Source organism: Pleurodeles waltl, chromosome 4_1 (assembly GCF_031143425.1).
Source record: "Pleurodeles waltl isolate 20211129_DDA chromosome 4_1, aPleWal1.hap1.20221129, whole genome shotgun sequence".
NCBI lineage: Eukaryota > Metazoa > Chordata > Amphibia > Caudata > Salamandridae > Pleurodeles > Pleurodeles waltl.
In genome coordinates this window covers 483703596-483717076 of record NC_090442.1, presented here as the reverse complement: position 1 = coordinate 483717076, position 13481 = coordinate 483703596, and the positions used below count along the sequence as shown (strand labels likewise).

General features: G+C 42.9%; 1 protein-coding gene across 2 annotated transcripts in view; it reads right to left on the bottom strand.

The window, feature by feature from the left end:
- Window positions 1–13481, bottom strand: part of PPP1R12A (protein phosphatase 1 regulatory subunit 12A) — a 1050482-nt gene that overhangs the window by 666334 nt on the left and 370667 nt on the right. For both annotated transcript variants that reach the window (XM_069228775.1, XM_069228774.1), the window contains exon 11: window positions 5861–5955. In XM_069228775.1, coding sequence (XP_069084876.1) covers window positions 5861–5955 — 95 coding nt within the window. The remainder of the gene's footprint in view (window positions 1–5860; window positions 5956–13481) is intronic.

Sequence of the window (13481 nt, the reverse complement as noted above, 5' to 3'; positions counted from 1 at the left end):
AAGCTATTCAACAAGAATGCATTTTTTCAGTGGAGATTAAATTTATTTTTTATTTTTAGGCCTCAGCTCCAGACGGCGCACATGTGCGGTCTCAAACCGAGGCATGCTATATCTACTTTGTTGGCTTCAGCCCTGTCCATAGGCGTTACAATTAGAGAACACAGTTTGTTTGAGATCATCGCATTCTGTCTAAACATGTAATCTTTTAACTCTTCTTAAGTTCATTATGTCTCTTTTGTGCGGTTTTGTTTAAAAATCTGCCAGTTATGACTGGTCTCAGGGCCAGTGGAGCAGAGTAAGTTAATTATGTGTGTCACTAGTTGCTCTCTATCTAATGAAATGCACAGCTGTGTTATATTAGAGCCGGCCTGTGCAGCCACTATTGTTCCGCGAGGCATCAGAGGGGAGAAGCTGCAATGATGGAGGGCCCTTGTTCCTTTCTGTTGCTCCCCCTTTCTCTGGTGATTTCATGGATCTTTTATAATTCATTTTCACACAAAACGAAAAACACAGCGGCTGTCTGCTATGAGAAACGGCTGAGTGCACGAGGAAAGCTCAGAGCTCAAACTAATTTCACTCAGTGGCCATTTCATTTTGCCAGCTAACACCAAGGATTGCCATATACACGGGGCTCTGCAAATTCTATGTCCAACCAAACAACTAAAACAATAAAGTGTTTGAATTAATGCATGCTATAGCAGATTTTAGGGTTCAAAGGTGAAAGATACAGCTGAGGGTAATGGGGCATGGGTCAGATACATGAAGTGGAATGGGCCCAGTCCCACTTAACTCAAGAAATGTTGATGAAAAATATCTTAGACTGTAAAGTTCAGCAAAGCATCCACCATTACCCAAGGAGGTGTTGTCAGAAAGCCACTAGACGAAGCTGTGATGAAGAATCCTACATTCTTAGTCTATTTTACAGAAGTCAAAAATCTCTAGTAGGACTAAGCTGCAGGCTGTATTTGATGAGGGTTCCATGAGGCCGGATAACTTTCCATCCGGGAGCTACTGAACAGGATTTGCTGCTGCTGGGAAGAATGTAGCAGAAACTGCAGCCAAGTAGATCGGCAAGCATGTAGGTCCAGGTTTTCTCCCTGTTCTCAGAGCACATTTTGATTTAATACTTTAAGTGCCAACGTTTTGGAGCTGGCCTACCTGGGCACATTTAGCACCACTTCCAAGGGTCCAGGACTGGAGGCGCACCACTTGAAGGGTCAGGACCCACTCAGGTTTGTTCCAGGCGCGGGTTAACGATTGTTTGGAGCCTTTTTGGTCCCTGAGCTTATGAGCAACAGGACAGCAAACTATTCCTTGGAGTTACTCAGGATGTCCAGGGTTCAAGTAGAAGAGATGTTCTTAAGCAGCAGGACAAACTCCTGGGGATTTGAGCAGGCTTCATGTATCGGGAGAAACATCTGGAGGATTCTCCCAAAAGAAGTGCCTGGAATTTCCTGCCTCCCTACCCAGTCTGTCTGCTACTACAATAGGGGAGAGTGACGTTCTTTGTGTGAGAGCAGAGGGAAAGTCTTTGAAGTGCAAGTGGGGCTGGGCAAAGTTCAATTACCACAACCCCTCCCTCTTCGAGATGGCCAATCAAAGTACACCTTGTTCTGCTACTGCGCTGCTTTCTGGGAGAAACAAACTAAGCCCAACTACATCTAGTTATTTGACCCAGGAACAGACAGAGCATGAAATGGTTAGGCCAAAAAAATGGCAACATTCTAAAAGGGCATTTTCAGAACTGTGACAAAGTTCAACTTTAACATTAAAGTGGATTTTAAATGACAATTCCTCAGACACACAAAAAATTGAGTTTTCTATCTGCTCCCAAACAAAAGCTAGCACTTACTCTTTAATTACAAAGCTGCCTACCATATGAGCTGTCTAGGGCCTATATTAGGGGTGAGTAATGCAATAAAAAGGAAGTTTAAGGCTTGGAAAGGGGGTTATTTTGCGAAGTCGAATTTGCAGTTGAAAAATGCCAACTGATTGCAATGGCGGGCCAAGGGCACTACTAAGGGCTACTTAAGAGGTTAGCACAATAACTGCTGTAGGCCCACTAGTAGCATTTAATTTACTAGCCCTGTGTATGTGGTATACCACTTTACTAATGATAAAAAAATTATTAAATATGCCAAACAGGTGTATGACAATTTTACAAAGTTTTAGGGAGTGAGCACAAGCTCATTGCACTGGTTGGCAGTGGTAAAGTGCACAGAGTTCTAAGGCCAGCAAAAAATAATTCAGGATAAACAGGAGGGGAGAAGGTAAAAGGTATGAGTGGTAATCACCCTAAGGCTGACAGGTCTAACAATCACCCTGTATATATTTCCCTGCAGAAATTTTTAAAGACCCCCAGGATAGAGTGACACGGTGTAGCACATATTGCAGAAACAAAACATGGAGTTTATGTGCCATAGAGTTGTGTTTTGGGCAGTAAGAAATTTGTCTTACCCCCCCTTAAACACACAAATAAGACAGGGGATGATTCCCAATTCTAGAACTCTCTAAATTATTAGTGCACAATGGAACAAAGCCCAGTACATCAGGAGAAGCTGAAGGATTCTATCTAGGAGTTGAACTTTCCACTAAGTGAAGGAGGAGTCTCTCCTATCCTTGGTGGAAAATGGGCCCATTACATGTGATAGCTCTAGCTCTGACAGTGGGTCAGGAAGGTGAAGAGTCGACAGTTTGGGACTGGGTGCACCCAGGACTTTAAGCAAGAACCAAAGCAAGGAACTTCCCCCATCAAGGTCAGTACATCACTGACTTAAGAGGCATTTTGAACTGCAGAATACGTTTCAGTGGCTGCCATGGGCTGAAAAACGTGCCCCCCCCAATTCTTTCTTTTTTTTTAAAGTTTTATGAGCTTAGCATCGTGCAATGCTTGCAAAGTTTTTAAAAAAAAGATACAGTAGCAAGACACCCAATATCACCAATGCGTGGTCCCTAGAAAGAGCTAATTATAATTTTTTCAACATTTTACTTTACAATTCACAAGATATATTTAAACACACTCAGAAAGGTTTCAAATGCTTTGGCATTTTGTGCATCTATACAGTCTTGCTGTTAATTGAACATGTGGGCAATATGTATGTGGGATATCATTTATCTCATTTTGTATTTACATCTAATGTAATTTTAGATATTGGGAGCTTGTGCCAAACACTCACTTTAATATTTCATTTGAACATGTCCTCTGTAAGATCATAACAATTTGAGTTTTTTTTTTTTTTTTTTTTTACACCATACTCCTTTAGGAATCAATATATCACATACAGACTAAAACAGATACTAACCTGAGACATATAATCTTTAAAGAAACTATAGGCCATTGTAAGGGGCTAAACACCTGTTATTTGTTCTATGTTGTTAATACATTTTGCAGTCAACTAACTCAAGCCAGTACTGGAGTCAAGTACTTGAAATATTCTATAGCTATAAATATCACATTTTAAAGCCATTAGTGAATTAAGAAATAAAACAATGTTAATGTGATGTCAAGAAACTTCATTGAAAACAGTTACTTAATAATCTATAGAGATACTAGTGTACCAAACAATATTCATTTTCATGTTATGTGTATTCGTAAAGTGCACTTATTGGACTATTTTCTTTCTCATGTTATGTGTATCTGTAAAATGCACTATCACCGGCACGGATTTCCTTGTGCCAAGCAGGTGCCTGTGCCTAGCCCTGCCTAAGGTAGGTAAGTTGGTTAATTGAAACGCAAGGTCATCAGCCTGTTGCGAAATTCAAGAAGAGATAAGAGAATGACCTTCCCCTTGATCTGGTTCTGTGTATGTGCAAGATACTTGTAGAGTAGAAGGTAGGTGGGGCCTGAGTTGTTCAATGCCTTGTACGCATGTCTGAAGAGTTTGAAATGGGCTGTGGAAGCAGTCCTTGTCCAAGAGGAGTGAACACGAATACCGCCCAAATGTTCTTTTGTTGACCAAAGTATAAAACGTCTTCGTAACCCATCATCAAGTGGTGATTATGGTCACCATCTTGACACTCCTGGCTCCAGTGAAGCACACGACGTGCTGCTCATTCACTTTGCCTTGTAGAGTGCAGCCCATGTAATAGGAAGCGCTTGGCTGCTGTCTAATGCATTCAGCCACTCCTCTTTTGGTGGTGGTGGTGGTGGTGGTGGTGGTGGGGTGAGGGGTGTGGCAGGAAGTAAATGTAAGAGGGATAAAGAGAATGGAAGAGAGATAAAAACAATGGAAGATGGATCAATTGGTCCATTTGAAAAGTAAATGTGAAGCTATGGTGGCCAGAGTAGATGCTGGAGCAGTTAACCCCTTTCTTATATCCTAGTTAGGGAAATTCCTAGGATGGTCTAAAATACAAGAGAAGGGTGCCCATCAAGTTCAGAATCAACACAAAATATATTACAACAGTCCTTGTGAGCACTTGAAAGAATATGTTTAGTGTATATTCCAATCTTATCCAGATTTATTTTCTTTATTTTCTTCTTCAAAGTAAACATGTGCTCCTTCCTGCATCATCGCCTGCACTTTGTCAGGGCTAGAAAATCTATACATAACAATTTGGCACATAATATCCCCAAATCACCAAACTCCCAACACCAAGTATAGCAGGCAGATCTGTGAATCATGCCCAAAGTGTGTGATAATGTAACCATCAAAATGAGACAGTCATCTGACTGTGAAACCCTCCATAAGTCTTAAATCATGAAGGAACAGTTACTAGGGGTGCTAAAACCTTAGACCCCTTCACATGGCACCCGAGAAGGACTTCCTGACAAAACAGGAACAAGGGCCTTTTTATTTATTCTGGAATTGAGACACTAACATCCATAAAAGGGCAGCAATGCCACAGACACCCTCTCTTCATTGTGAGGAGAACACAATTGTTTTCACTTACCTTCTCACAGCAAAGATGAAGCATACATGTGATAATGTGTGTATGTTGCATAAGGTGCCCTCAAAATAGGGTTTTTCTCAAATTGGCAGATCGGGCTCTAAGTGTACTTCTTATTAGGAGTGGATTTGGATCCGTTACCAATGGTTGATATTGGAATATCATTGAGGATGGACGGTCGGAACAAACAAGAGCACGCCCATCCACACAAAAAAAATAAAAACATCAACATGGTGTCAAGACATCTTGGGATTCTGAATTTGCTCATCTGAAAAAAGTACCCTTCTTTTCCTTTTGTTAGAACTTCCTCCTCAGAGGCCATGTGCAATAGCCTATCCTGTACTGCACCACAATACAGAATGTAGGAATGAAGCCTTCAGTCCCCAGAAATGCGGACACGTTTTGCAGTGGCTTTCAAGGCTGTGCAGGGCTTTTTGAATGGTCAAACACAGGAAGCATCCAAAGAGGCCTTTCCGGGAGGGAGAAAGAAACTGCAAAGGGTCCACTAGACAGCAACAAATTCAGAGGGTATTCACAGAACAACAAAATGAAAATGAGCTTCTGAAATTATACAACAGGACTTAACTTCAGAAACACTTAACACATCCATGGATAACTGCAGCCTGCCAGCACAAGACCATTACTCTGTAAAGCTACAACTTCGCTCAATTGCGTGCATACATCTGTCAGTCGGCTACCCAGGTTTTGCTCCACTGCTAAGGTCCATGGGAGGTTTTGCTGCACAATGTAACAGTGCGTGTGATCTGATTATTCAGGTGCCTGGCACTAAATACCTTTCTGTGGAATAACCTTTGTTCCTCCTCCATTCCCACTCTTCCAACTCTCAGTAGTTGATCTACTTTAATAAGGAATGTTTCCATATTGAATGTCCAACATTATTACCTATGCCACAGGGTTCAAAATGAATCGACCAAAGATTCATGTCAAATGTAATTATAAATCACATTACCTATTTTCCTTCTCTTCTATATCAGAGGTACTTGCTAGCCGCCTTGGTACTGTTGGTGCAACATAAGCAAATCTAGTTCCTTTACCATCTCTCTCCTGTAAAAGGTAAACAAAATATAAAGGACTAAAACTTACAAATTAAAAGACACTGAGTTGCCAGCAACTTCAAGCATACACAGACAACACAGTAAGTCAAAAAAACAAATATTATTAACTTGCATATAAACTTACATAAAACAAAACGTTTATACCGTCTACATGAATTACCTGAATAATGACTTGTATTTATGTTGCGCTTAATACCACACTGTCTTCTATTTTAAAGCACCATGAATAAGCAGTGTTATTACTAGGCAACCTAATGATTCTAAATTTACCAAACTCAGAAGGATGGAAGGCTATGTTAGCCTTGCCAGGATTCAAACTCATAACCTGCAAATAATAGAAGATGTCAGCTGTGAGTGTTAAAAGCATCAATACACTGGCATACTGAAAGCAATTTCATGTGTTTCATTCAGACAGACTGATTTGATTTACCTACTGGAATAACAATACTTTTTCCACCTGTCCTACTCTACTCGCTTGTCAATCTTTTTAGTTGGTTAGTTATGCACCACAGTGATAATCTGAAAATCTTACTCATACAGCCAGAAATTCAGTAAGATATACCTCTGGACTACATCATTCAGAATGCAGAGATAAGTTGCTTCGTTCCTCACCTCCTGCAGTATCCCAGTCACAGAAGCAGACGTGTTTTGTAAAAGACAGGCAGCTTCAGAAAAATTAGAGAACTGTGTTACATAGCTAAGCCACAAAAACAACATGGTAGTTGAATGTGTAGAGAGGTGGGAGGGGGGTGGGGGTGCGCTGGTCAGACAGCTTGCCACCTGCTGGCGAATATCCTCCATCTCACCCCAGAGGGCCCTGTCATAGTGCGATAAGAGACCAATGGAGTTTGCAATCTTTGAATGGTTGCCAGACTGTACAGCCACTCTCATACCTGCTGCTTCTATTTTCTTGTTCTCCTTATCTGGTGGGAGCGCATCATCAGATGTCTGAGTTTTTGCCCTTTTACGAGCTGTGCCCACCACTAAGGAGTCTGGTGTAAGTTGTCCCTTGATATATATATAGGGTCATTTGGTGAATGTTTGTATTTGTTTTAGACCCTGGCAGTGATAACTTTAGCCCTAACGGGGTTGTTTAAAATGTCTTGTGTGCCTAAGCATACCCTTAAGAACTGGCAGATATTGTGCCGAACACGGACTGTACAAGAGGGTTTTAAATAAAAATCATCCTCTAGATGCACAGTATGTAGAGGTACTTTATGGAATATAAGCGCTCTACTTATTAAGTCATGATAAGCTGCTGTATCATCAGGGGAGAAGGTTTGGCCAGATTTAGATCTGGGTCTGTATTTTCAGGTTGACCTGCATCATCTGAATCACACAGATGATCTTGAGTTGAGATTGAGGATTGGTCCTCATCCCCACCATTCCCTAACTAGGAGTGTTTAGAACTCAGTGACTCAGCAATAGGGTGAACAAATGAGTTGTGGTGATGGGGTGTGCACAGCAGTCTGTGATGGTGGTGGGCTAGTGTGTAGTGGGCTGGTTGCTCTATCCTTCTACCAAGAAAGAAGAAAAAGAAGAGTAATGTCCAAAGCCTCCTCAAAAGACAGCTGTCTTTTTGCAGGCTGTGCCCCTGATTGAGGGGGTCTGGTGATGATATGTTTTTATCTGGGTTAATCATTAAGTGCTTCTGCTACTGGTGAAGTCTCTCAAGCACTCGTTGTACTGTTTCCACTGAGTGTTTGGCAGCTGTGTGAGTTTTCAGCTCTGACGCAGGTTTAGCCAGTATTATTTTTGCTGCCAACGCTTTAGGCTCTGAAGCTGATGTTCATGGTCAAGAACTGGAATGGTGTTTTGGTTCAGAAGTTCAACTAGAGTTCAATGTGGTGGGTTTGGGGTCAGCAATTTGCTGTTTGGTCAGCTTTTATTCAACACAGAATTTGGGCGTGTCCGACTCAACCAGTCAGTGCTGATCACGGCCCGGAGGCAGTGGCGACCCAACAACAGTCTTGTTATTTGGTGAGAAGACAGTTGAGTTTTTGATGACATCTGCTGTGGCCGGGTGCAGGTGGGGGGCACAGTACTCTGTTTGCCCAGGAGCGATGTCTGCATTTCCATAGCCGACCTGGAGAGCTCATCAAGGGAAAGGTTGCTTCTGTCAGCATCTGATGAACGGGCATCCACTTTGAGGTCTGGGTCTTCCGAACCAAAGAGGTCGGGTGTGTCTTCAGCACTGCGTCAAGAAGCTCTTCCATCTCAGAGTGTCTTTTCTGAGGGAAGAGACTTGCAGGATTTTGAAGTTGTCTCCTCGTGTTCAAGGGACAAGCACCAGCTGCACACTTGATGTTAGTCAGTGTGTGGGAACTTGGCATGGCAAGAAGGGCAAAAAATAAAGTGTCAGTTTCATCACCAAGTGGACATTTCTTGGTGTGAATGCCAAAGAGAAATTCCTTCCCGAAGGACAAAGGCCCATGAGGATTGTAGCCGAATGGAAAACCCCATTTTAAACCAGGGAGATTAGGATCGAACTGGGGTAAAAAAACAAGACCGACAGTATCAGAGAAATGACAGACAGTGTCAAATCGGAGCAGAGGAGCATACGTCCTAACCCAACGGCATAAGAAAACAACCTAACAATAGAATCAATGATCATGCACATTTCTAGCAAGAGGAGGAGTCACTACCTTGTGACTCCAAAGACTTTTTGAAGAAAAACAACTTGGACACATCCAAGCCCAACACTAGATGGCGGGATTATGCTACATATGTGAATCTACAGCCACACATGCCTTAAACATGATGTTTTCTGTTTGCAGCAAGTGCTGTTATAGATTACATGCTTTGCATGAACTAAAATGCAGATCCCTTCACTTTAATGCAGTGTCATGTGAACTGTAATAGATTTTTTGAACAAAGTTTTAAGGGCAGTTTGACCTACTTATGCCTCCCGTCAGGCAGTAATGACCGCACAAAAGGTGTTTGGTGAATGTATGGCTAGTAAGCCATGTTGCAGCTTTACAACTGTCTACCAATGAGATGCTACATAGTAAAGCTAACATGGATGATCTGTGGCTCACTTTTTGCAAGTGGAATATACTCTAGTTACAATATGTAGTGGGCATTAGCTCTGCCATAACAGATTTAAATACACTCAACTATAAACCTAGCACAGTGCATCTTGGAAATGGGCTAATAAAAGTGGAGCTCACCAAAAGCTAGAATTGCTGTCATTTGAAAAAATTTAGTGCGATCCATATTTTACACACAGCCTTTCTTCACAACGCTTTGTGCAACAAAGGGTGGGAAGAGAAAAACAAATGGCAAATCAATGGTTTGACTGACTTCGAACAAAAAAATGAATAAGTAATGCTCTTTCTGGTAGATACTCAAACTGCAAATTCTTCACCCCAAGAATATCATCAGAATCCAGATGGTACCTGGAGAATTATTTTAGCAAAACTCCTGAGTGTGGATAGATGGTGACATGCAGCTCCTTGTAATTCCATTCTGCCCGGGAAGTTATGGAATGGAGCGGCATATGCATCAGTTTCATAATATTTAACATTCCATGCCCTCTGAACACTAATTAAAAACTGCAGGTGACATTGTCCCAAAGCCCAACTATGATGTCTAGGAGTCCACTCCACAGAACAGAGAGTTGGAAAGGCAGTGAAACATCTTCACTTACATTAGAGTACCCAGTATGAACAACTTTACTAAAATAAGAATAGATACTGTAGCAGTATCTTCCAAAGGTGGAGGATTTAGGCAATGGGTTTAGACAAGGGGAACTTGAAGGACTAAGTGGACAAAATGGCCTTTCCCTCCAACCTGGTTACCAAGAAAGTAGTAGCTGTTAACGTGTGCATTGTTGCCCACAATCATAGCCCAAAGGATGTCCATAACCAGCATTCCCTTGTCACAGTGGCAATAGAAGCTTTGACTCTCCTGCAATGAGCCTGCAAGGCCTTGCATTTGTTGCTTCTTGACCAGCACATAGCAGATTTTAATGCAGAGAGCTATCCATCTTAATAATCATTTCTGCAAAGCCTTCCCTTTTTTGTTCCAGAAAATTCAACAAAGAGCTGATCACCTGCATGATGGCAGTGTGTACAGTCATTGTAAAAATGTAACCTCTTTTAGGGTTGAATCAGGGGAGTCTATCACCCAGCCACACAATCTCCATTCATGGAGTTGTAGGTTGCGGAGACTTGAGTGCCTGGTCCTCCTAAGCTGTTAGCTGGATCAACAAGACAAAAAGAAATACTAATGCTCAAACTAAATGTACCATACTCTCCTGGACCAGTCTGGGGCTTTCAAGATAATTTAGGACTTGCTCCTCAAGACATTTCTCAGAACCTGAGGCAGGAGAAGAAGTTGTGGGAACATGTACAGCAGATCTCTTTCTCAACTCAGTTGGAGTGCGTCCCAAAGTTAATTGCCTGGAGGAAACTGCAAGCGACTGCTTGGTTAAAGATGTCCCTTGCCACATCAGATAGGAAGTGCCATTTGTCAGTAGCCACCCAAAGACTGCGCAGTTTGTCTTGTGCTGTGTTCAAAACCCATGCCACATGGTTGGCTAGCAGCAAGATGTTCTGCTGGACCAGTCACTTCCATAGGTGTTAGGCATCAACGGATAGGACCCTAATACAACCTGCTTGTTGCAGTACCACACAGCAGTCAACTTGTCAATGACATGCACAAGCCTTGCCTTAATGGATGGCAGTAAGGCTTTTACTACTAGGTGGGTCACCTGAAGTGCCAAAAGGGTGAGGTGGAGCAGACTCTCCGCTAGAGACCAGCGGACTCTGATCTTCCCTACTCCCAGATGAACCCCTACAAAACAGCAGTGACACATCCATCAGAACCCCTGAAGTCCATTGGGAGAAGGGAGAGTGGCCTGCTGCACGTCACGGTAGCGTGTATCTAAGACCACCAAAGACCCTGAGACAATCCTCTTGGTGGGGCACAGGCAGAAATGTGGCTCATTGATAGAAAATCCAGTAGATGTCAAGAGTTTGATGGTCTGGTGGGTGGTCATTTACGACTGTCTACTTCATGCCTGCCCTGAGCAGCCAATAGTCAAGTTACGGAAGCACATGCGTGTGAGACCTTAAAAGGTGGTCAGCGATCACCACCATCACATTCGTTAACACTCAAGGGGCCAAAAGGGAGCACAGTAAGTAGTGCTCTAACACCATCACAAACTGCAGAGAACACCTGTGAGACTGAAGGACTGATATATCAACATGGGTGTCCTGCAAATCCAGGGACACCATCCAAGCTCCTGGATGCAGTGAAGAGAGGCCTCTGCTCTTCTATGATATGAGGAAGTAGCAGAAACAGGATCCTTTTAGTCTCTCCATAGCTGGCGCATGTCTCATGCTATCTTTGGTCAGCAAAAAGTCAACTTCTTGCAGCAAGACTGAGCAAGATTGAGGAATGATCTGCTGACAGTCTCTCTGATACGGAGGATCAGAGCAGTAAGGAAATTAAAGCTAGGGTGTACCCTTGTCAACAATATGGGACACCCATCTGTCCAATGGAAATGTCCTATCCTGCCTCTTATTGATTAAGCCTGGGCTTGTGAGGGCAAGTTAAAGCAGCTTGCTGCAATGGAAGAGGTGGAGGAGAGCTGTCCCTGCTGATGTAAACACCCTCAGCTGTGACCAAGACCTATGCCCCAAAAGGTCTGGGCCTGCTGCTGCAAATGTAGGCTAGCCCCAGTGGAAAAAAAATTAATCTCCTGTACTGTTGGTGGAACTGCTTGACGAATCACAGGAAAAGTGACATGGCTCAACATGAAGTTTCGTGACCATGTCCCATAAAGCATGGGTGGGCTGCCCAGAAGACACTCCACATTCAAGGACCTTAAGGCCAAAAACAACAATCTTTAAAAAAATAAAATATATTTTTTAGAGGATCTAGCCGGAGGATTGAAAGGCATTAGGAGCGGAGTTACTTATTAACACTCCTACCACCATGCTTTCAGACATAGTATGCGTGTCAAAATTGGGTTCAGAAATACTAGAGGTGTGGGGGACCTATTTTGCCTGGAGAGCCAGAGTATGGCTTGGGTCAATAGGCTATAAGGGTCTCCGTAAGAGGCTTGGGTAATTAAAGAATGGCTCAGAAAAAGATGGACCTGGTTGAATGATTTCTGTTAACAGGTTGCTTTGGTTTCAAAAGCAGGCAACGAAATTAGTCATTTCATCTGCACTTCACTAATATTAAATAGGCACTTCCTTCCAGTGGTGGCCTAGAAGCACATCTAGCTCAGTCTCTGGGGTTGAAGTTCCTTACTGACATTTTATAATTGCAGATGTAGCCCTGCGTTAATAAAGGGAGAGTATACACAACACTCTGCAGCCTTTTTTGCTAGGTTTGCACTATACAATGAATTGGTTACTTACCAGTAGGAGTAGTTTTGCAGCCTGAAGATTTTTCTAGAATTACATGCTGTGCATAATTCCACCAACTAGTGGTTGGGTCCAGAATTCTCTCTCTATTTTTTTTTCTTTTGTGGGTCGTCGACCAACATTTGGTGTTTGGTCTGTCCTCTGCACGACGTCAGAAGGCACCCCGGAAGTTCCTATGCGTGGTAGCCATCTTCAGATTCTTTTTTCTGGCTGTGGTTCTGCCTCCTGTTTCTCCCTTTTTTGTATTTTTTGACCTCTTCCCTACCTGTTTGTCCTGTTCTCATTTCTGGGGAGGTGGGTGTGTCGCATGTGAATCCAGAAAACTCTTCAGGCTGCAAAGCTACTCCTACTGGTAAGTAACCATATAGTTTTGCAGCATGAATCCTTTTCTGGATTCACATGCTGTGCATCAGATTGTGTAGCGGTTTTTCCCTTCAATTGGGTTGGCTGTGTTGGAATGATGAGCCTGCAAACAAGTGCTGTAGTACTTTCTGTCCCACTGGGCTTTTTTATGCATCTGGATGTCCACATAAGTGTTTTGTGGATGTGTGAGCATGCCCATGTTGCTGCTGCCCAGATAGTGTCTATGGGCACGTTTGCTATGAATGCCAGGGTTGCATACTTTTTTCTTATTGAGTGCACCTTTGGGCAGTGAGGCAGCTGTTTGCCTGCTACTGCGTAGCACATTTGGATTGTTTCTATGATCCATCACGCAATAGTCCCCTTTGTGACGGGGACGCCTCTGTTGGATTTAGCATATGCTACGAACAGTTGGTTCCCTTTGCGGAGACTCTTGGTCTCCTCCAAGTATTAGATTAGTGCCCTTTCTCCATTGCTGTTTATGGGTTTTTAAAGAAGACTGGTAACTGTATGGTTTGATTGACGTGGAATTTGGTGACCACCTTGGGTAGGAATTGTGGGTTTGTTTTGAGAACTTGTCTCTGTGGATTTGCATGTATGGATCTTGTATTGTTAGGGCTTGAATCGCGCGTACTCTCCGAAGCGACATGTTAGCTATTAGGAAGGCAGTCTTTAGAGTGGTAACCCCGTGTTCGGCCTTGTGCATGGGTTTGAATGGTTTTGTCATGACTTGTGTTTAAGCTTCACATCAGGGCTGGTGCCCTTCTTGGAGGGG